Source organism: Peromyscus eremicus, chromosome 4, assembly GCF_949786415.1.
Source record: "Peromyscus eremicus chromosome 4, PerEre_H2_v1, whole genome shotgun sequence".
Classification (NCBI taxonomy): domain Eukaryota; kingdom Metazoa; phylum Chordata; class Mammalia; order Rodentia; family Cricetidae; genus Peromyscus; species Peromyscus eremicus.
Genome location: NC_081419.1, coordinates 95,196,009 through 95,218,894, shown reverse-complemented (window position 1 = coordinate 95,218,894; position 22,886 = coordinate 95,196,009). Strand labels below are relative to the sequence as shown.

General features: G+C 47.9%; 1 protein-coding gene across 1 annotated transcript in view; it reads left to right on the top strand.

The window, feature by feature from the left end:
* The first annotated feature begins 1,380 nt into the window (after window positions 1-1,380).
* Ppip5k1 (diphosphoinositol pentakisphosphate kinase 1) overlaps window positions 1,381-22,886 on the top strand; it is a 47,685-nt gene continuing 26,179 nt past the window's right edge. Inside the window, exons 1-25 of the mRNA XM_059261245.1 lie at window positions 1,381-1,577; window positions 5,361-5,456; window positions 5,725-5,899; window positions 6,280-6,475; window positions 6,902-6,992; window positions 7,185-7,270; window positions 7,596-7,750; window positions 7,886-7,987; window positions 8,818-8,979; window positions 9,069-9,190; window positions 12,452-12,553; window positions 12,778-12,864; window positions 12,971-13,046; window positions 13,163-13,272; window positions 13,351-13,433; window positions 14,261-14,392; window positions 14,561-14,682; window positions 14,937-15,119; window positions 19,034-19,175; window positions 19,328-19,551; window positions 19,846-19,973; window positions 20,179-20,293; window positions 20,462-20,569; window positions 21,583-21,696; window positions 21,857-22,021. Coding sequence (XP_059117228.1) covers window positions 5,753-5,899; window positions 6,280-6,475; window positions 6,902-6,992; window positions 7,185-7,270; window positions 7,596-7,750; window positions 7,886-7,987; window positions 8,818-8,979; window positions 9,069-9,190; window positions 12,452-12,553; window positions 12,778-12,864; window positions 12,971-13,046; window positions 13,163-13,272; window positions 13,351-13,433; window positions 14,261-14,392; window positions 14,561-14,682; window positions 14,937-15,119; window positions 19,034-19,175; window positions 19,328-19,551; window positions 19,846-19,973; window positions 20,179-20,293; window positions 20,462-20,569; window positions 21,583-21,696; window positions 21,857-22,021 — 2,952 coding nt within the window. The 5' untranslated portion in view covers window positions 1,381-1,577; window positions 5,361-5,456; window positions 5,725-5,752. The remainder of the gene's footprint in view (window positions 1,578-5,360; window positions 5,457-5,724; window positions 5,900-6,279; window positions 6,476-6,901; window positions 6,993-7,184; window positions 7,271-7,595; window positions 7,751-7,885; window positions 7,988-8,817; window positions 8,980-9,068; window positions 9,191-12,451; window positions 12,554-12,777; window positions 12,865-12,970; window positions 13,047-13,162; window positions 13,273-13,350; window positions 13,434-14,260; window positions 14,393-14,560; window positions 14,683-14,936; window positions 15,120-19,033; window positions 19,176-19,327; window positions 19,552-19,845; window positions 19,974-20,178; window positions 20,294-20,461; window positions 20,570-21,582; window positions 21,697-21,856; window positions 22,022-22,886) is intronic.

Sequence of the window (22,886 nt, the reverse complement as noted above, 5' to 3'; positions counted from 1 at the left end):
CTTTATCCATTCAAGAGGCCTTGGGGGTTAGTGGTGGTCAGTAAGCTAAGGCATCTAACTAGGAAAACTGTGAGGTCCCTAAAGTTACAGAGAACAAATGGAGAATTTCAAACTCCTGACCAGGGAAGCCTAAATGAAGACTCAAGCACAGCGCTAATATACGTACAAGAAAATGCTTTCATATGAGCGTATCTGCTCTGTTTAAATAAGAAATGCCCTTTACAGGCTCCTGTAGTGGAGCTTGCTTACCAGCTGATGGACTTTTGTGAAGTGATTGGATTCTGAGGGCTTCGATCTAATCAATGGATTCATAATGTGATGACATTATTGGAACATGGTGAAAGAGAGGGTGTGGGGCCTAGTTGGAGAAAATATGTCCCTGTGGCATACCTTGGACAATGCATCTTGTCCTCTGCCCCTTCCTCTCGCTCTGCTTTCTATGAGCCAACAAGCAAATACCCTTTACCCAGCCACCATTGCGTTCTGCCTCTCCTCAAGGCCAAAGCAATGGAGCTAAGGCTCAAAACTTTAGAACCCCTGAGCCAAAATCAATCTCTTTCCCCACGGACTGCTTTTCTTAAGTATTTTGTCACACGCAGCAGCACCGTGTAAATCTGGTGTTTAGTTCCGTCCTTACAAATAAGCACAGTCGAGGCTCCAGGAAGTAAGGTGACTTTCCCAAAGCTACACAATCAAGAGCAAGATTCAAACCCAGCTTTTCAGATTCCAAGGCTGGAGACCAGAGAAGAAGCAGAGTGTGGAGACAGCAATCAGTTTATTCAGTTTTCCACGTCCACCGTTTTCTTGCATCTTTCATAAATCAGTCTTTGTTCCTCCCCTTAACTTTACCCATCTGCTTCTGTTTGTCTCCCGCGTTCCTACCTCTTCCCTTTCCGCCTTCTGGCCTTCTGTCTACCTATATCACACCTGGATTTGCTTTACAGAGAAAAAAAAAAAAAACAAGACTCGGTTTTTGCCCTCGGGCAGGTGCAAAGTCACAAGGTTTGCCTCTTCTTCGTGTATCTCATTTTTTTTCCTTCCATTGGTGTCACCGGTTAGCCTCTCCGGCTCTGGGCTGTGGGCTGGCGACGCAGTAGGAAATCAAGAGGCAGAGGGAGCATCAGGTTGCATTTCCCGAGGCAGCCACTAGGAGCCACCCTCCTCCGCTCCGAAGCTCCGGCCAACGCAGCCTGACTGTTGCCGGTGCGCGCCCTCCGCGGATTGGCGGGACGGCAAAGAAGTCGCGCTTTGATTGGGCCGCTGTCAGGTGTCGCTGCCGGCAGGTTCGGCTGCGCGAGCGGAGGGAGGCGGGTGAGTGCGGGCCGGGGGCGGTGGGGGAGTGGCTGGGGCTGGGGGCGGTATCCGGGAGGGTGGGCTCGGCCAGGGGCTCTCCGTGCGCCCGGGGCCGTGGGTAGTCCCGGGTGGGGACCGCTTCGGAGGGAGGCGCCGCGGGGGAGGCCTCAATGTCAGCGTAGGGAGAGCGAGGCGGGGACGGCGGGGGCGGGCAGAGGCGAGTGTGGTCGGGATGGGAGGGCGGGATTCGTGACCCGACGCCGAGAGAGAGGACGGCCGAGCGGGTCAGTGGGAGAAGAGATTGGTGTGGAGGGGTCTGCGGGAGGAATAAGGGGACCCCCCCCCCCCGGGAAGATGGAAGGCTTTCAGGGACAGGGCTGGGGACTCTGGGAGGAGGGGCGGGGCTGGGTTTCAGGGGAGGGGACCGAGGTGGAGGGTCGTGCGCGAGAAGCCGAGGGAAGGGAGGACCAGAGGGCGCTGGGTGCTGGCGGAGTGAGGAAAGGGACTGGCTGGCCAGCGGAGAGGGTCTGCTGAGGAGCGGGTTACTGTGGGGAGGTGAACCTCCAGCAGGGCTAGTGTGAGGAAGGAACCTCTCGTTATCGGGGATCCTCGTTGAAGGGGGGTGTCATTAAGTGTTCATCATTAACGGAAAGATGCTACCCAGTGTACCCTAGAGGCTGAGGCAGGCGGATCCTGAGTTCAAGGCTATCCTTGGCTACATAGAGTCTGTCTCAAAAAAAAAAAAAAAGTGTTAGCAAGTGTGATGACTCATGTGCAGGTTTGAAGTGTTGTTTACTTCTGGGAGTCACTGAGTGGGAGAACTGGCTGGATTCGTTGCATTTATTGATCAGTGATTGGGGTGCAGCGGGCAGTGTGGGGAGTAAGGTTAGGGGAGTCAGTGAAGAGCCGTTATCTCAGATTGGGGAGAGAAGGCAGGGGGAGTGAGCTGACTCTGAGAACAGGCAGCAGATGGTTGACTGGTGTCAGAATAAGGAATATGTCGGAAACATTAAACTTGCCTTAGGAAGGAAGTGGGAAGCAGGCAGCGCCACTCTCGCCTGTAATCCCAACACTTGGGAGACGGAGAGAGGAGGATTACAATGAGTTTGAGGCCAGCCTGAGCTACACAGGGAGACCTTGCCTCAAAACAAGGGGAGGTGGGGGGGGGGAGGGCTCCCTTTTGAAGGTGGGAAAATTCAGTAGTGGTGGGTGGTGTGAGGAGTTCCTGTGTTGGTTTCCTTCGCTGTTGTTGGATCCCTCTATCAAATGCAAGGTGATGACAAGAAATTGGAGGTCCATGCCAACTGCCCTCAACTCTAAGAGCTAAAGAAGTTCCAGCCCACGGTTGCTCTAACCCGGCTCCAGATCTAATTTAGCACAGGTGCCCCCTAGATCGTCTCCTGGTTCCCTCCACTCCTTCCCTCCCTCCCTTCCATAGTCAGCCTGCCCTTTGCCCCGGTGCAGAATCTGCTGTTTTCTTAGGCAACAAAGGTTGGGAGAAGAAGAAGAGGAAAGAGCACAGAGGACAGGAGCGTGGTTTTGGAAACACCACATTAGAACCCCAGCTTCTCCCAGAAGTAGATCCAAATAAGCCCTTGGCTGTGTCCTGGCTGTCCCCGCCAGGCGTCTTTCTGTGTTGGCTTTGTTAACTGTGAATCTGGAGCCTCCATCTCCTTTCAGTCCGTGTTTGTGAGCAGACGACTCCATCCTATTTTCTCCCATCCCAGGGCTGTAGTAGAATTCCAAGAACATGGCTGGATGTTGTTTTAAAAAAAAAAAGAAAAAAAAAAAAAAAAAAAAGCAGGGAAGACTTCAGGAAAGGGCATCTGGTGAAGGAATCCTCGACACAGGGAGAGCTCCCGTTTCAGAAAAGGCACAAAGAGTGTGATGAAGCTCTAACTGGGGAAGTTGTGAGATATCTTTGGGAATGCCATGGTTAGGTCACTAAAAGGGAATGCAAAGGAATGGTCTGTCAGTCAGGAGGCATGCATGTGTGCAAACTGCAGTGCATAGCTAGAGACGTCAAGGAGAAGAATGTTCTGTCTTGTGGTTGAGCAATCGAGGCATCAGATGATCAAGACTGAGACGGCTAAGGTCTATATAAAGGTCATCTATAATTTTCTAATCAAAGCTGCAACCCTAGTTGTAATGGGAGATTTTTAAATTCAAATAGAGAGCGGAATTATTGAAGACTTTAAAACTCTGTAAGAGTAAGTTAACTAATTTACTCAAAGAGTTCCTGGCTTCAATAGGGTTGACAGTGTTTCTAAGAACTATCGAACATGGAAAATTTCTGTTGAGTGACTCCATTGTATTTTTGGAAAATAACAATAGTTGCTCATACCCTTACAATTCATTATTAGCAAATATTAGCCTTGCTTGTATTAGCTTCCAATCTTTTTGAGTTTTGAAAATAGACATTTATTTATAGGCAAGGTTGTACAGGCATCATTGGAAACAACATCATTCTCTTTTTTTCTTCAAATGTAACTACTGTTACAGATTTGGTGTCTTTTCAGTCCATTTTTAAAATAACCACTTTTAAAATTATGTATTTTGTTTTGTTTTGGGAACAGATCTCACTGTGTAGTCCTGGCTGGCCTGGAACTCACAATGTAGACCAGGATAGCCCTGAATTCACAGAGATCTCCCTGCTTTTACCTCCCAAGTTCAGGTATTGAAGGCATGCACCACCACACCCAGATTCAGTCTACTAACTGGGGGCTGGAAAGATGGCTTAGTGAATAAGATCCCTGGTTGTTCTTTCAGAGGACCTGGGTTCTGTTCCCAGCATAAGTATGTACAGAGATACCTCCAGGTAGAACACCCATACATATAAAAGTCATGCTTAAAAACAACAAGAATAACAAATCAACAACAAACTTGAGCTAACTGCATGTGCAGTCATAAATAGCTCGTGATGTTTATTTATGCACATAGACTATGCTCTGTGTTCACCCTGATGTTTTGTGGTTGGAAACTGTTGTATATAACTTACATGTTTAGTGTGTGTGTTTATGGACCTGTAGCACATGTGGATGTCAGAGGATAACCTGTGGAAGTTAGTCCTCCCCCTCCACCAGGTAGGTCCTAGGGTCCAAGACTGTTAGGCTCGGCACCAAGGGCCTCCATTCGAACCCTCTTGCTGGCCCTCGTTCATCTTTAAAATCTGGTATTTTGTTTTTCTTTTCTATATACGGCATCATAGTCTACCATTCTTCTTATGGCATCTGAATTGTTCTTAGTTTTTCCCTAGGCAACAATGAGCTAGAGAAGGGAAGAATGTCTTTGTGTGTGTTCACAAGTGTGTGAGAGTCTTGCCATAGCCATCTATCTACCTCGGTGCTGCTAACAGTTAGGACTGAGTAGATCTTGAGATAGCGTATACATCTTAGAATTTCTCATGGCATTCCTGACGTCTGCTCACTAGAAACTAGTATAGCACCTTTCCAAGTTCTAGTAACCAGGCATGTCCCCTGACATCTCTCTCTGGTACAGCAAAATCACTAGAGTTTCTGCTAAAACTCTAGGCATATGCACACAGAAGTGGAACTGCCAGCTTGTTCTGATCCAAATTCATAAGGTAGTCTTACCAATATGGCCTTAGTTAGGATTTTTTCCAGTGTAGCTGCTGCTATAAAGGACCTTGTCTTAGACCAGCATTGGTCTCGTAGTACTAGAGGACAGTGAATGGATCACTGGGATTGCAGTTTGAGAATGGATTGAGAACTGCTGTGTGAGCGTTTACAGTCTCAGCCTCCCAACCAGCACCAGACTTCTTTCCTTGAACTGATTTTCTGGATTTGGGTATCTGTTTTATAAGATGGTGTGGGTGAAGGAGAAAGTAATGTCCCTAGACCATGCTTAGAGTGGAGGGTGTCCTCGACACATGTTTCTTGAGCTAATACAGGTAGTAATGAGGGTGGAGTTTAAAGGCAGAGCTTTGGAGTTGTAGCGTCCCTCTGCCGTCAACTATAGCAGTGCCGTGGGGAGGTGGAGAGAGCTGGGAAGGATGTGGAATGAATCCAGAGTTTGAAATAAGCATCACTCTGACCTTCTCTCGGTAGGAGTCAACAGTGGTCTTCCTGCAGAACTGCCTCTTCTGTTTGCTGCCTGGAGTTAACATTGTTTCCTGCTGGCAGAATCAGGGACATGCCAGCACTGTAAGGCCTAATCTCCTGATCCTCTTACCAGTTCTTGGCCGGGGTGGGGGAAACCGGGAAGAAAGAGAGTCCTTGCTTTGCTCTTACTTCTCTTTAGACATGTCAACTCATAGTACAGTTTCCTTTCTTATGGGTTCTTTCCATAGCTTTGTTTCTGTTTCCTCTTGTACCCGTGTAGTTCCCTCTCATTGTCTAGTTCCCTGTACCCCACCCCCTACCCACTGTAAGGGTGCTGGATTCTAAGCTGATGGGGTGCCCACTTCTGCAGAGCGGGATGAGTGGGTGTTCCGGCGGGGATGTGGTCACTGACGGCCAATGAGGACGCGAGCACTACGGCCCACTTCTTCCTCGGAGCTGGAGATGAGGGCTTGGGCACCCGTGGAATAGGCATGAGGATGGAAGAGAGTGACAGTGAGCTCCTTGAGGACGAGGAGGATGAAGTGGTAAGTCCAGGGACAGGGATAGAGCTCGGTGTTGGGGCCCTTGTCCTAGAGAATTGACAGTCCATGGATGGAGACACCTCTGTTCTTTGCAAGCACAGACTCCCTGTGGTAAACAGGTTCTATCCTGACTAGGGGACAGGCAGTAGAGATTGGTCAGTTGCCTCTCTCTGAAACCCCTGCTCAGAGGTCCTCCTCCTGTTGTCTGACGGACACTGCTTCTTTTTCAAGAAGCACTTTTCCTCCAGGCTTTCTTCTGTAGTAGGCATCCTTTATCCCTTAGGTCCAAAGTCCTGACAAGAAACTGCCTTAGAAAGTTGTGACAGGGTTGGAGGTGATACGTGTGGGAATCTGGAGTTCCTGATTGCACGTCTTTTCTGTAGCCTCCAGAACCTCAAATTATTGTTGGCATCTGTGCCATGACCAAGAAATCTAAGTCCAAGCCGATGACCCAAATCCTAGAGCGGCTCTGCAGGTTTGACTACCTGACTGTTGTCATCCTGGGAGAAGATGTCATCCTCAACGAACCTGTGGAGAACTGGCCGTCCTGCCACTGTCTCATCTCCTTCCACTCCAAAGGTTAGGGTCTGGGGAGGAAGCATGGCGATGGGGATGCTGGTTTGGGGATGGACTTCTTCTTATCCCATTAGTAAGAAAGAGGCTTCTCACCACACAAGAGATCGGTGAAGGGGAGTTTGCCTTCTGCTTCAGAGTTTGCCGGGTGTAGGTTAAAGCCCATATCCCAGCCACACAAGACGACTCAAGGGCACTTACGTTCTCCTATAGTGATCCTATATTGGATCTCTGGGAGGATCCTCCATGTAGTTGTGTTTATCTTCCTGATGAATATCCTGGACTGGAGGATCTGGGCAGATAAGTGCTGGGTTGGATGTGTCGAGCAGCTCAGTGGCAGCCGCCAGCTCTAACGGGTCACGGTCTGTCCTGCTGTTTCCCACTCTGCCTCTTTCATGTTCTCTGGTCTCTCCATTTCTTTCTCCATCACAGGCTTTCCTCTGGACAAAGCTGTTGCTTACTCCAAGCTTCGAAACCCCTTCCTTATCAATGATCTGGCCATGCAGTATTACATCCAAGATAGGTATAGCTTCCCGTGGACCGGAGGGGTGGGTGAGCCTAAAATGCCCATTTTAGGAGGCCTACTCTGGGATGGGCAGAGTCAAACAAACATGCTTCATTTTTGTACCATATCGTGTTGGGTTACGGTTCCCTGCGCCTCTCCCCCTTGTCACCCTCACCTTCCATGCTTGACTGATTTATTTTGGGGAGACAGGAGGGAGGTGTACCGGATCCTTCAGGAGGAAGGTATTGATCTGCCGAGATATGCTGTACTCAACCGTGACCCCGCTTGTCCCGAGGGTAAGTAACTGCCTGTGTCTGGTCATTCCCTGCCTTGATTCCCATGATTTAGCCCAGTATCTGTCCCATAAACATCTCCTCTCTACAGATCTGCGTGGGCCTTTGACTGTTGTATTATAGGCAGAGTCGTGGGTCTTTAGGTCCAGCCTTTGAACTTTTATATAGATATTATCCTATCTAAATGCCATATGTGAGCATTACCATATCTGTTATAGGACAGGGTCATACAATTTGAAAGGTTGTATAGATTAAAACCCCAGGGAAAGAGGAGTTGGAAATGCTCCCCAACCATAGTCCCTAAGAACGGTTACACGCCCATCTTCAGAGTGCAGCCTGATAGAAGGGGAAGACCAGGTGGAGGTCAACGGGGCTGTCTTCCCTAAGCCCTTTGTGGAGAAGCCAGTGAGTGCAGAGGACCACAATGTTTACATCTACTACCCCAGCTCCGCTGGAGGAGGGAGCCAGCGCCTCTTCCGGAAGGTACGGGAGACCTCTGAGCATCTGGAAAATCAGAGAGTAGAAGGAGAGAGTGAGGTTGTTGGGAATGGAGAGGGGATCTGTGGCCAGAGCCTGGAGACTGAGGCAGTGTTGCTCCCCTTCTCTTTCCTCCTAAAGATTGGCAGCCGGAGCAGTGTCTACTCCCCCGAGAGCAGCGTCCGGAAGACAGGATCATACATCTATGAGGAGTTCATGCCAACAGATGGCACAGATGTTAAGGTTATGGTGGATACAGAGATTTTAAAATGTTGTAAACATCTGGGCGGGATTGAGGTGCTTGGGAAGCAAGTGGTAGTATGTGTGGATAGGATCTTAGAAAATAAAGCATGAGTTCAACTGACTTTCACATTCAAGTGAAGATAACACATGAAATGTAGATGTTCTCATTTTCACTATCAGAGCAAGAGCAAGGTACCGTAGTAAATTGTAAAACATTGGTAAATTATTTTCTAATAAGAACTAGACAATAATGTCAGAGTTCTAAGGAGAAACCTTTGTAATATCACTAGAATAAGGCTTGGTACCAAAAATATCAGTCTCTGTATTCTTTTTTAAAAGTTGTCTTATTACATTTATGTATTTGTGTGTGTGTGTGTGTGTGTGTGTGTGTGTGTGTGTGTGTGTGCACCATAGCATGCACATGGAGTCAGAAGACAACTTTGGGAGTCACTTCTCTCCTTCATCCATGTGAATCCTGATGATCAGACTTGTCAGCCAACATCTCTACCCGCTGAGCCATCTCATGACCCCAGTCTTTGTATTCATAATGTTCGGAGGGTTTTTCCATTTGTCTTGTCTTTGTTTTAAGACAGGGTCTCACTATATAGCTCTGGCTGACCTAGGACTTGCTGTGTAGACCAGGTTGTCACTGAACTCATGAAGTCCCGCCTCTGCCTCCTGAGTGCTGGGATTAAAGGCGGGTGCCACCACTCTTGGCTGTGCAGAGTTTTGTTTTTTATTCTGGAACCGTCTACAGACCTAGTGCTCATATTGTCTTCTCACATGCAGGGTGAGCTGTGGGCATGCTCAGTGATGCTATGTACCTGCAGGTGTATACAGTGGGGCCAGATTATGCCCATGCTGAAGCGAGAAAGTCTCCAGCTCTGGATGGGAAGGTGGAACGGGACAGTGAGGGGAAAGAGGTTCGCTATCCAGTCATGTTGACGGCCATGGAAAAGCTGGTGGCCAGGAAGGTCTGCGTGGCTTTTAAGGTAGAATGGGCCCATGGTGCTGTGGGATGAAGGGAAGAAACAGGGGCAGGGGTTGGGAGCCGTCTCTGAGTCACCTTGCCTTTTTGCAGCAAACAGTTTGTGGCTTTGACCTTCTTCGTGCCAACGGTCACTCCTTTGTGTGCGACGTCAATGGCTTTAGCTTTGTCAAGAACTCGATGAAATATTATGATGATTGTGCCAAGATTCTGGGGTAAGAGACGTAGCGGGCTGGGGTATGGGGAGGAGGGCTCAGGAGCTTTCCCTTCATAACCTGGGTGTGATGATCTGTGCCTGTTACCCTAGCACTTGGGAGGTGGAAGCAGTTTGAGACTATCCTGGGATACATGAGGCCGTACAGATAAATAAATAAACAAACAAACAAATCAATAAAGCTTTTCTTTATTTTAACTATTTTAAAAATGATTCAAAAGTCAAAAATGGAAAAGGAGAAGGGACTACTCAGCCCCCTGCTGCCTCAGTACTGCGTTCCTCAGAGATGATTGCTATTAACAGTTACAGCTATAACAGATTGTCTTTCTCTCCCATGTGTAAATAATTGTGGTTTACTGAATGTGACAGTAGTATGATGTTGCTTTTAAAATAGCATGTAATATGTGAACCATTGAAAAAAACCTAAGGAATGATGAATATAGTGAGCATCCATGGATATGGTAGTTTTAGCCAAGCACTGTCTATCTTAAGAAGTACACCATTAGGCCAGATGTGGTGGTACATACTCTTAATCCCAGCACTCAGGAGCCAGAGGCAAATGGATCTCTGTGAATTCCAGGCCAGTCAGAGCTACATAGTGAAAGACCTGTCTCAAAAACAAACAAACAAAACATTGTTGAGGGCCAGCAAGATGGCTCAGAGGATAAAGTGTGTGCATGTGTCCCACAAACCTAGCTATGTGAATTTGATCCCTGGAACCTATGGAAAGAGGGGAAAAGAGAACCAACCCCACTAATTTGTCTTCTGACCTCCACACGCATATATACCCACAAACACGTCATGCACACTTAAGCACACAATAATTAATGAAAAAAAACCCATGCTATTAAGAGTTGGGCTGGATGTGGTGGTGCACTCCTTTAATCCCAGCACTTGGGTGGCAGAGACAGGTGAATTTCTGTAAGTTCCAGGACAGCCAGGGCTATGTAGAGAGACCCTGTCTCAAAAAATAAACAAACAAACAAATGTTAGGTATTATAGTTCACATCTATAAGCACAGTACGAAGGTTGCCACAAGTTTGAGGCCACTTTAGGCTACAGAGTGGCAGTGGTGGTGGCGCACACCTTTAATCCCAGCACTCGGGAGGCAGAGGCAGGTGGATCTCTGAGTTTGAGGCCAGCCTCATCTATAGAGTGAGTTCCAGGACAGCCAAAGCTACACAGAGAAACCCTGTCTCGAAAACAAACAAACAAAAAAAACCCAACTAAACAAAAACCAAAAATATACTGTTAAGGCCAGGTATGATGGTACACACATATAATTCCACGTTCAAGAGACTGAGACAAGAGAGTTTCAAGTCTGAAGCAAGCCTATGCTACATAGCAAGACTGCGTCTGAAAAAAGCTGGAGATGTAATAGAATGCTTGCCTGAAGCCCCAGGTTCAAGCCCCAGTCCCTCATAAAAGCAGTGTTGGTACATACTGGAATCCCAGCATCTGGGAGGTGAAGGCGGGGAGGGGGGGGCAGTGGGGAGGTGGGGGGATGCAGAGGAGAGGAATCTGGAATTTAAATTGAAGCTGAGAACATGGCTCAGTCAGTAAAGTGCTTACTGTGCGAGCATGAGGACCCAAGGGTAGACCCCAGCCCCCATGTCAAAGCCAGGAGTAGCCTGTAGTCCCAGCATAAGGAGACAGAAGCAAGATGGTCCTAAGGGCTCACTGGCCAGCCAGTCTAGATGATCCGTGAGCTCCAGCTCAACCAACGAGAGAGCCCATCTTAAAACAAGGTGCAGAGTGGTCAAGGAAGACACTTGATTTTGACTTCTGACCTCCACAGGCACACATAGACTGGTGTGTACACTTGTACACGTGAATATAACCCCGCCCACTCACCTACACACATACACGTACAAAACAGAACTTTAAGGTCCTCTGCTACCTCAGGGAGGCAGAGGTAAGAGTTCTCTGTGAGTTTGAGACCAGCCAGGGCTACAGTGAGACTGTCTCAAACAGAATATATGAGGAGGGCTGGAGATGTGGTTCAAATGGTAAAAGAGCTGCAAACCTGGTGGTCTGTGTACGGTCCCCAGAACCCAGGTGAAAGCTGGAGAGAGCTGACTACTAAAAGTTGTCCTCGGTCACATGCCCATGCCCACACAGACACATCATACACGTATACACACACACATATAACACATATATACCATACACACACACACACACACACACACACACACATATACATCACACACACATATAACACATATATACCATACACACACACACACACAGACATATATATCACACACACATACTCTCACACACACACACAGACATATATATCACACACACATACTCTCACACACAGAGACACACACACACAGCCATGCCCACACATATATATCACACACACAATCAATTAGTTAATTAATTTAAAAAATTTAAGATGAATATGGTACCACACGTGTATAATTCCAGCACTTGAGAGGCAGAGGTAGGAGGATCTCTTGGAGTTCAAGGCCAGCCTGCTCTACATCATGAGTTCCAGCCCAGCCAGGAATACATAGTGAGACTCTGTCTCCAAAACCAAAAAGTTTTTTTTTCCCCCACACATGTATTAGAAAATAAAAACAGGGTTAGAGAGAAGACTCCGCAGTTGAGAGCAGAGGACCAGGCTTAGGTTCCCAGCACCCACATGGTGGCTCACAACCATCGTAATTCCAGTTCTAGGGTATCATCGCCTTCTTTGGACCTCTGTGGTCACTAGTCACACGTGTACACATACATGTAGGCCAAACACTCAGAGAGTAAAATACACTTTTAAAAAAGTAAAAGAATATATGAGTTAAGCCTGGTTGTGTCTGAACTCCCAACACTGGGATTGTGGGAGGTGGGATTAGGAGACTCACGAGTTCAAGGCTAGCCTAGTGAGCTGGAGGCCAACTTAGGCTACATGAGATTCTGTCTGAAGACAAAAATAAAGAAAAAGAGTAGAGTTGAAATCCCTGTATAGTGCTGAGGTTACATCCTTTCCCCGCACCCAGAGGGAACATTAACCTTAACTGGCTTATCACTGCCATAGATTTGTTTCTGCCAAATGGTTAGGTTTGCTGGCAAACGCCTTTAGCAGCTGAACCATCTCATTGGCCTCTTTTTTTTTTTTTTTTTAAATGGGGTATATATTTGGATATTTCAGGCTTTATATTAATGCTTTCTTTTGCTTCATGATTATGTATATATGTGTATGACCTCCTGTCACACAATTTATTTTCATTCAACTTTATTATGTTTTGCCTCCTAGGAACACCATTATGCGGGAACTTGCCCCACAGTTCCAGATACCATGGTCCATCCCCACAGAAGCTGAGGACATTCCCATTGTCCCTACCACGTCTGGCACCATGTAAGCACAAGTTAAAAATCCAAAGTGACCTGCATAAAATTTGGGATTCCTTTGCTGACCCTATACTGTCCAACTAGTAGCTCCTGGCCTTTACTAGTTACGGTCCCTTTAACCCAGAATGTGATGGGGCGGGTGTGTGTGTGTGTGTGTGTGTGTGTGTGTGTGTGTGTGTGTGAGCTGAGTTTGGGCTGGGAGAATGGCTCTGAGGAAACTCCCAATCTTAGGATGGAGCTCCGCTGTGTCATTGCGATTATCCGTCACGGAGATCGCACTCCAAAGCAGAAGATGAAGATGGAGGTGACGCACCCGAGGTAGGTAGGACTGTCCTCGTGTAAATGGACAGTTCCTCATGAGGGAGGATGGGTGGAACACCATTCCCAGGAGCTCTGACCGTTTTCTTACTTTTTACTTCTTCAGGTTTTTTGCTCTATTTGAAAAACATGGTGGATACAAGACGGGAAAATTAAAACTTAAGCGACCTGAGCAGCTCCAGGTAAGGTGGTGGATCTGGTCAGGAGCCCTAGTCTAAGAAAGAGGGACAGCGTGGGGTTGAGACGGGAAGGTGGGATGGACAGAAGGAAGGACCGCTCGGTTCCCTGTGGTCTCTAGGAGGTGCTGGACATTACGAGGCTGCTGCTGACTGAATTGGAGAAAGAACCAGGCATTGAGATTGAGGAGAAGACTGGGAAACTGGAGCAGCTGAAGTCCGTGCTGGAGATGTGAGGAAGGGGACAGCGGGGGAGCCACTGACACGGACTGAGGCCAGGGCAGAAAGTAACCCGCGCTGTTCCCCGCAGGTATGGCCACTTCTCAGGGATCAATCGGAAGGTGCAGCTGACTTACTACCCCCACGGAGTGAAAGCTTCGAATGAGAGCCAAGGTGAGTAGCTCTCTCCTCCTCCTCCTCCTCCTACTCCTCCTCCTTTCCTTCTTTGAAAGTTTTGAAATTAAATTTTATTTATTTAGTTGGGGTGGGGCACACATGCCACAGAGCAGTTGTGGAGCTCAGAGGACAACTGTGGGGGTCGGTCCCTCCTTTTTACCGTGTTGGTCCTGGGGATGGAACTTGAGTGCTCAGCCTTGGTGGCAAATGCCTTTACCAGCGGAGCCATCTCACCGGCCTCTTTTTTTTTTTTTTATTGTTTTGGTTTTTTTGTTTTTGTTTTTGTTTTTTTGAGACAGGGTTTCTCTGTGTAGCTTTGCGCCTTTCCTGGAACTCACTTGGTAGCCCAGGCTGGCCTCGAACTCACAGAGATTCGCCTGACTCTGCCTCCCGAGTGCTGGGATTAAAGGCGTGCGCCACCACCGCCCGGCTTTTTTTTTTTTTTTTTTTTTTTTTTTTTTTTTTTTTTAAAGATAGGGTCTTGCTCGAGGCCAGCCTGGGCTACCAAGTGAGTTCCAGGAAAAGGCGCAAAGCTACACAGAGAAACCCTGTCTCGAAAAACCAAAAAAAAAAAAAAAAAAAAGATAGGGTCTTGCTATGTAACCCAGGCTGACCTCAAATTCCCAGCAATCCTTCTGCCTCAGTTTTCCAAGAGCTAGTATTACAGGCATGTGACACCAGGCCCAACTTTCAGATCTCTTATTCTTGACCTTGTGGGTGGTGTCTACATGAAATTACCCGTGTTCTTGTCAGAAGCCCTAATGTTGATGTGTTCCCATCATAATCCTTGGATAAGGCCTATCTACTGCACCTTCTTCCCTCAGATCCACAGAGAGAAGCCCTGGCACCATCTCTCTTGCTGGTACTGAAGTGGGGCGGAGAGCTGACTCCCGATGGCCGTGTTCAGGCCGAGGAGCTGGGGCGAGCCTTTCGCTGCATGTACCCTGGAGGCCAGGGTAAGTGCCGGAGAGTAAACACCCAGCAAGACTGGGGTAAGATAGTTAGAGTAAGGGGAGGGGAGGGCATTGAAGGAGAAGATGCTGTGAGGATACTACAGGGACAATTAATATTTGTCCCCCACGTGGCTTGTAACAGTCTATGCTTGGAATCGCCCTTTGCCCCAGGTGACTATGCCGGCTTCCCTGGCTGTGGGCTGCTCCGTCTCCACAGCACTTTCCGTCATGACCTCAAGATCTACGCATCTGATGAGGGTCGCGTCCAGATGACTGCTGCTGCTTTTGCGAAGGTAAGCCTGCTAGTTCTACTACTACCCCCGCTTCCGTTAGGTAGAGAAAGGGAGTTTGGAGGACGAGGTGGAAAGTGTTCAAGAGCTGGTACACTACTCCAGAGAAGTTGGTGTCCGTCTCCGTTTCGTGCTGCTGGAAAGGAGCTAGGAATGGTTGGAGTCGGCCCGTCCAGGCGTGCTCTCCATCCCTGGGACTGTAGGCTAGGGCTGTCTGCCGGCAAGGGCAGCCAGGAGACCTTGTGCTTTCCTACCAGGGCCTCCTGGCTCTAGAAGGGGAGCTCACACCCATTTTGGTGCAAATGGTGAAGAGTGCCAACATGAATGGGCTGCTGGACAGCGACAGCGACTCTTTGAGCAGCTGCCAGCACCGCGTGAAGGCGCGGCTGCACCACATCCTGCAGCAGGACGCACCCTTTGGCCCCGAGGACTATGACCAGGTAACACTCTCCTCCTCTCTGCGCACTGTTTTAAGATTTTTTATCTACAGTATTTTGTTTAATCCTGACAGCGACCCTTTGGTGTAAATTCATGTCCACAGTTTTCATTATCCACAAATGAGTCAAAGATTAAAAAGACTTTTATAAGTTTGGCATCAGGGTTCATTTGGCAGACCTATCACAAGACTATTTAAGATGCTTATTTACCTCACTCAATGTAAATGTCATACATGTTGCTGTATTAATATTAATGTATTTGATTGTGCCTTAGGCCCTGCTAAAGGTATCATATGCCGTGTGGCTTATGCACTGGTTTTTTTGTTTTGTTTTGTTTTTTATTTTTTGGTTTTTCGAGACAGGGTTTCTCTGTGTAGCTTTGTGCCTTTCCTGGAACTCGCTCTGTAGCCCAGGCTGGCCTCGAACTCACAGAGATCCGCCTGCCTCTGCCTCTGAGTGCTGGGAGTAAAGGTGTGCTCCACCACTGCCTGGCTATGCACTGCTTTAAATCCTGCAATCTAAAAAAAAGAAAGATTAGTTGTAAAACAGCTGACTTTGGATCTTGAGGTTGGAGGACGGTTCAGTGATCTATGCAGAAACTGCCTCCAGGATGAGAACTTAGCACACCAGTTCACTGCTTCAGTCTTCGGCTCACCTGCCCTTAGTTGTGTTCTCCTGAATCGTGGTGTGGTGTTGACTGGGGTGGGAATCTAGTTAAATCTGGAGGTTTAACTAGAATTCTGGGGTGGCTGGCTCTTTACTTCATCCTCTTCCTGTAACTGCAGGACCTATCCCCTTCACAAGAATTTGTCATGTGATTGGTCTAGTGTCTCAGTTTTCCCAGGGACGCTTAAGATTCACCCAAAGCAGAAGCTTCCCAAGTTTTCTTTCTTCCTTTCCTTTCTTTTTTCTTTTTTCTTTTTCTCTTTCTTTTCTTCTTCTTCTTCTTCTTCTTCTTCTTCTTCTTCTTCTTCTTCTTCTTCTTCTTCTTCTTCTTCTTCTCCTCCTCCTCCTCCTCCTCCTCCTCCTCCTCCTCCTCCTCCTTCTTTTTTTTTGGGGGGGCAGGGTATTACTATAGAGCTCAGGTTGGTCTTGAACTTGCAGTGACCCTTCTGCCTCTGCCTCCTGGCTGTGAAGCTTCCTAGCTTTCTTAAAGCGGGGGCCCAGAATTAACACAATGCATGGTTGTTATTTTCTATTGTTAAAGCAGTCACAAAGTGAGACCTGATTCACGGAAAGGGAGAGAGACAAAGAATTAATGGTCACCTCTAATCTGCCTGGGGAACTGTTAGAACTGCCCTACCCTCTTTCATCTTACAGAGGAGGAAGCCTAGCTTCTAAAGAACTTAACCCTTTCAAGATGATGCAGGTAGTCTGGACCCCAGGAGTCTCACTCACTCTGAAGGCCTGGCTCTTGAGTACTTTAGTGCATGCTGCCCAGTAGTGCTGATGAAGGCAGTTACCATTCCCAATGCAGTCTTCTTTTTCCTGGGTCTCTAGGCCACAGTTGACCAGGTAGTGGGCTGTTGTTTTTTGTTTTTTGTTTTTGTTTTACTGCCCCACACTTAATTTTGATAGGTTCTTTTTCAGTGTACGTTGAAAAATTTTTATGTGAATGAGTGTTTTGCCTGCATGTATGTATGAACACCACATTTGTACAATGCCCATAGAGATCAAAAGAGGGCATCAGATCCCTGGAATTGGAGTTACAGACAATGGTGAGCTGCCATGTGGGTGCTGGAAACCATACTCAGGTCCTCTGGAAAAACAGACTCACTCTTTTTTTTTTTTTTTTTTTAATTTTACATACCAACCACAGTTTCCCCTCCCTCTTCTCCTCCTGTTCCCCCCCCACCTCCTTTCTACCCACACCCCCCCAATCTCCTCCTCAGAAAGGGTGAGGCCTCCTGTGGGAGTCAACAAAGCATGGTATAACAAGTTGAGGCAGGACCAACTCCTCCCTGCCGCATCAAGGCTGAGAGAGGCATCCCACCATAGGGAGTAAGTTCCAAAGAGCCAGCTTATGCACCTGGGACAGATCCTGGTCCCACTGCCAGGGGCCCCACAAACAGACCAAGCTACACAATTGTCACCCATATGCAGAAGGCCTAGGTCGGTCCCATGCAGGCTCCCTAGCTGTCGGTCTAGAGTCTGTGAGCTCCCATGAGCTCTGGTCAGCTGTCTCTATGGGTTTCCCTGTCATGATCTTGACCCACCCCCTTGCTTATATAATCCCTCTTCCCTCTCTTCAACTGGACTCCTGGAGCTCGGCCTAGTGCTTGGCTGTGGATCTCTGCCTCTGCTTCCATCAGTTACTGAATGTAGATTCTAAGATGAAAATTAGGGTAGTCACCAATCTGATTATAAGAGAGGGCCAGTTCAGGCACCCTCTCCACTATTGCTAGAAATCTTATCTGGGGTTATCCTTGTAGATTCTTGGGAGTTTCCGTGGCACTAGGTTTCTCCCTAACCCCATAATGGCTCCCTCTATCAAGATATCTCTTTCATGAGCAAGCTCACTCTTTTTTTTTTTTTTGGTTTTCTGAGACAAAGTTTCTCTGTGTAGCTTTGCGCCTTTCCTAGAACTCTCTCTGTAGCCCAGACTGGTCTCAAACTCACAGAGGTGCACCTGGCTCAGCCTCCTGAGTGCTGGGATTAAAGACATGCGCCACCACCGCCTGTCTCAGTCTCACTCTTAAAGCAGAGCCGTTTCTCTGGTCCCTCTGATAGGTTCTTGAGTGACTTGCTAAGGGGCAGACTTGTTCCCTTATTTTCCCAGCTGGTGTTCTCTGTCAAACAGAAAGTCTAGGGTGGCTCACCCCTTCTTTATGCCTCCTTTTGCTAGTAAGAATGAAACTTCTGAGGTCTTAGCTGGAACTCTTTATTCCACCTACATTTATTCCTCCCCATTTCTTTTTTCTTTTAATATTTTATTATTTATTTATTTGTTTGTTTGTTTTTTTGAGGCAGGGTTTCTCTGTGTAGCCCTGGCTGTCCTGGAACTCACTTTGTAGACCAAGCTGCCCTCAAACTCACAGAGATTCACCTGTCTCTGCCTCCCCAAGTGCTGGGATTAAAAGCGTGTGCTACTACCACCCAGCTTATTTTTATTTTTAAGTGTATATGTGCATGTGTATCTGTATGTGGACTTATGCACTTGAGTCTAGGTGCCTGTGGAGTCCAGAAGAGGGTGTTAGGTCTCCTGTAACTGGAGTTCTAAGTAGCTGTGAGCCACCCTACGTGGGTGCTGGGAACCACTCTTGGCCCTCTGCAAAAGCAGTAAGTGCTCTTAACTACTGAGCCATCTCTCCAATCCTTCTCATTTTGTATTGATGGTAACTGTCTTAAAGGCTTGATTTGGAAGCTGGGCATGGTGGCACACACCTTTAATCCCAGTACTGAGGAAGCAGAGGTAAGGTTGGTCTCTGAGTTTGAGGCCAGCCTGGTCTACAGAGTGAGTTCCAGGCCAGCCAGGGCTACACAGTAAGACTTTATCTCAAAAACAAAACAAATAAATGAAAAACCCCAAAACCTTGAGCTGGAACCGAGTTAGAAGTAACATTGGTACTGTAAGTCAGTGCGACACAGTCCTCTCTCTGTCATCAGAACAGTCCACAGAGACTGTAAGGAATTTATTCTTTATTCTTCATCATCTTCCAAGTGTATTTTACAGTCCCCAAGTAAAGTGTACGTACACTTTAATTTCTCTGGATTCTGAAACTTTTAAGATGGGCCTCTCATGGATCATTCTTTGCTGAGCAGTCTGAAGGCCCAAAACTGCCAGGATGCCCCAGAACCTAAGAACCCTCCTGAAGTGAGCCAGCAGGCAGATCTGTATTGTAGCTGTTTCTTTGTAGTACGCCGGAGTCTGGGCAATTGGCCTGAGCCCTACTGTCTTTCTGAACTCTTCCTCACAGCTGGCCCCCACTGGCAGTACTTCTCTGCTCAACTCCATGTCTAAAATCCAGAATCCTGTGAAAGTCTGTGATCAGGTGTTCGCCCTGATTGAAAACCTTACCCACCAGATTCGGGAGCGGATGCAGGACCCCAGCTCTGTAGGTGGGTGTGAGTACTGCTGTCCGCCCTCTGGAGTCTCAGGCATGGATGGATTCCTCAGGAACTCCTGATCCCTCGGGTTCTACTCCAGAGTTGTCGGGGTCTTTCGTCGGAAGTCAAATCTGGCCCTTTGTGACTGTCTGCCTTCTTCTCAGACCTGCAACTCTACCACAGTGAGACACTGGAGCTAATGCTGCAGCGTTGGAGCAAGCTCGAGCGTGACTTTCGACAAAAGAGCGGCCGCTATGACATCAGTAAGATCCCCGATATCTACGACTGTGTCAAGTACGATGTACAACACAACGGAAGTCTGGGACTTCAAGGCACATCCGAGTTGCTACATCTTTCAAAGGCTCTGGCCGATGTGGTCATCCCGCAGGTGTGTCTCATGTAATGGATCCAGGCTCTGGCCGATGTGGTCATCCCGCAGGTGTGTCTCATGTAATGGATCCAGTACGGAGGGAGTAATGAGAGGGAGGAAGGAAAGGAAGCTGGAAAGGATGCTTGGAGAAGGAATTGAGTTTCTGCAGTTCCCAGGACTAGTCTGGGCATCAAGACTAACTGAGGAGACTTTGGGAGGGGATGTGATGGACAGGAAAGAAACACCAGACCTGAGGGAAACAGATATAGGACAAGACTAACTGAGCTTGTCTTCCTGGCCTGTGACCCTTAGGAGTATGGGATCAGTCGAGAGGAGAAAATGGAAATTGCTGTGGGCTTCTGTCTGCCACTGCTGCGGAAAATCCTACTTGACCTGCAGAGAACCCACGAGGATGAGTCTGTCAACAAGCTGCATCCCCTGTGAGGGAGGGCTGGGAGGGGAGCTGGACGGAGGGAGGGAGGGCATGTTGGGAGCCCTGGGGGAATCAAGGCTGAGACAGGTGGGGGCCAGGAAGAGAAAGGATCTGGGATGGAGAAGAGTGAAGTCTTTGGGTGGTAGGAGGAATTTTCAGAAGGCTGGGAAGAGGATTATCTGACTGCGAGTCTGATTTAACTTTTATGTCAGGTACTCCCGTGGGGTGCTCTCTCCAGGCCGCCATGTTCGGACACGTCTCTATTTCACCAGTGAGAGTCACGTTCACTCCTTACTCAGTGTCTTCCGTTATGGGGGACTTCTTGATGTAAGCATCCTTCTTCTTCCTTGGACCTGTGAGCACTTTTTCCCTAGCAGTCTGCAGCTGTCCTTCCCGGGCGGTTTTTCCCGTGAACATTTGCCCTTCTTCTCGGGCCCCTGCCCTCTCCTCTTACTTGTCCCTGGGCACTGGCTTACCTTTGTTTGTGTTTGGTAGGAGACCCAGGACGCACAATGGCAGCGAGCTTTGGCTTATCTTAGTGCCATCTCAGAGCTCAACTACATGACCCAGATTGTTATCATGCTCTATGAGGACAACACGCGGGTGAGGAGCCAGCCGGGTGGGATGAGAAAGGGTCCTTCTTCCTACCTCCATTCAAAAGCAACTTAGCTTGTAGTTTTAAACATTTAGAGTGTGTGTGTGTGTGTGTGTGTGTGTGTGTGTGTGTGTGTGTGCAGGTGTGTGCAGGCATGCACTGTACATGTATAGAGGTCAGAGAACAACTTGGAGGAGTTGACTCTCTTTTTCACTGTGTGGTTCCTGGGGATCCAACCCAAGCCGAGGCAAGCCGCTGGAGTTAGTGCTGCAAGCCGCTGGAGTTAGTGCTGCAAGCCGCTGGAGTTAGTGCTGCAAGCCACTGGAGTTAGTGGCCAACACCTTTACCTGTTGAGCTGTCCCACTGGCCTGCGAACACGTCCTTATGTTAGATTTTTGTAGACGTTGGGCAGTAGTTTTTCTTTGACTGCCGTATCTGCCGCTCTCATGCAGTGTACTCTGTCAGGTTGTTTCTCATCTTTAAAAGAGTTCCTAGAATCCAGCTAGATGCAGTGTGTAGACACAGTCTGGCACGGAGCACCTAGAAAGGTCCTGCTGGAATGGAACCTGTGTTCTGGGGTGGTGTCAAGCCAGAGAGATAACCCTACAACACAACTGTGGAGTTTGGGACAAGGTTTTATGAGTCTTGTTTCTGCTAATATCTTTAACTCAAGTGCGTGCGTGCATGTGTGTGTGTGTGTGTGTGTGTGTGTGTGTGTGTACATATGATATACACACATGTCTTCTGCATCAGTCTTAGCAAAGACATCTTTAAAGTTCTGCTGTATGTACCATAGCCAAGCTGTTACTGGGAGAGAGGGAAGAGAAGGTTGTAGAACTGGAGGTGAGGCATGAGCTCCTGTAGTAGATGAGCCCCAGGCTGAGGGCATGACCCTGAAGCCTCAGTCCTGGCTTTCCTAGGTGGTTGTATCCTTTTGAGTTTCTCTCCAATGCTCCCTCCCGCGTGTTCTGTCACCACATTCAGATTCTCCCAATTACCTTCATATGGTGATGCCCTCTAGGACCCATTGTCAGAGGAGCGGTTCCATGTGGAGCTGCATTTCAGCCCTGGAGTGAAAGGTGTGGAAGAAGGCAGTGCCCCAGCTGGCTGCGGATTTCGTCCAGCCTCTTCGGAGGTGGGTCAGAGGGCTGCGATTTGAGACTCTAGGACTTAGGGGCCAGGGGACCAGGTGGTGGGACACTGGGAAGTAATCCAGGGTGGTCAGAAGGTTGAGGAGTTGGATGTTAGGAAGATGGAAATCATTAATGTCTCTCCGTTTGTCTGTTATTAAACAGAACGAGGAGATGAAAGCAGATCAAGGCAGCATAGAAAACCTATGCCCGGGCAAGGCCGCAGATGAACCAGACCGAGCATTGCAGACCTCACCCCAGCCTGTTGAGGGCACTGGCCTCCCAAGGAGATCACCCCTCATTCGGAATCGAAAAGCTGGCTCCATGGAGGTAATGAGATGGACAAGACTGTGATGGGGTACAAGTGCTCTTAGGGAAGTATCCATGTTTTCTCTGACTCTTCCTGTGACCTGAAACAATCCCCTTGCAGTGGTTTTATGTTCACCTAATATTCCTTTCACAGCTGGTCCCCAGTAGAGCTTCTCTAAGCTGGTTGCTACTTGAGATGTTAAAGACTTGCCAGTGAGCGGTACCTAAGAGAAAAAGATTTTAAAATAAAGTAGAGATAGCATGAACTCTGGGCTGACATCACCGTTTGAGTCCCAGAAGCTGTGTGACCTTGTCCAGGTAGCTTCTAAGCTCGAGTCTTTTTCCATCTGTACGATATGAGTAGTATCGACCTTACCTTATAGATGCATTAAAAAGTAACTACAGTAACAGTGCAGTTGATGTTAGAGGCCAGGCCCTCTCCTTCTGATTGTTTAGACATGAGCAGATTCCTGGCACTTGAATGCCATTAGGGTTATCTACACTGTCATGCCAGAAGGATGATTGATCATCTAGAATTCTATGTGTCTCTCCTAATGAGGAGGTTTATCTGCCTGGGTCTGTGTTTTGCTGTTTTTAAAAATTTCCCCAAATCCTCCTTCTGGTTTTCTAATCTAGAGGACAGAACTTGTGTAGATTTATCACTGCATCTCCTTACTGTTCCCAGGTTTGGTTTTGTCTTTCTTGGTAACGCGATTTTCTTCTTTGGACCAGTGATACTTTCTTTAATTTCCTCCATGACATTCCTTTTAATGCCGTGACTTATCCCTGTCTCAGAGACTGCCTGATTTGGACACTGCTCTGGACTCATGAATCTGTTCACCTGGCTCTCTACAGGTCTCTGTCTCACTTGGTTTTTCTGTTTTAG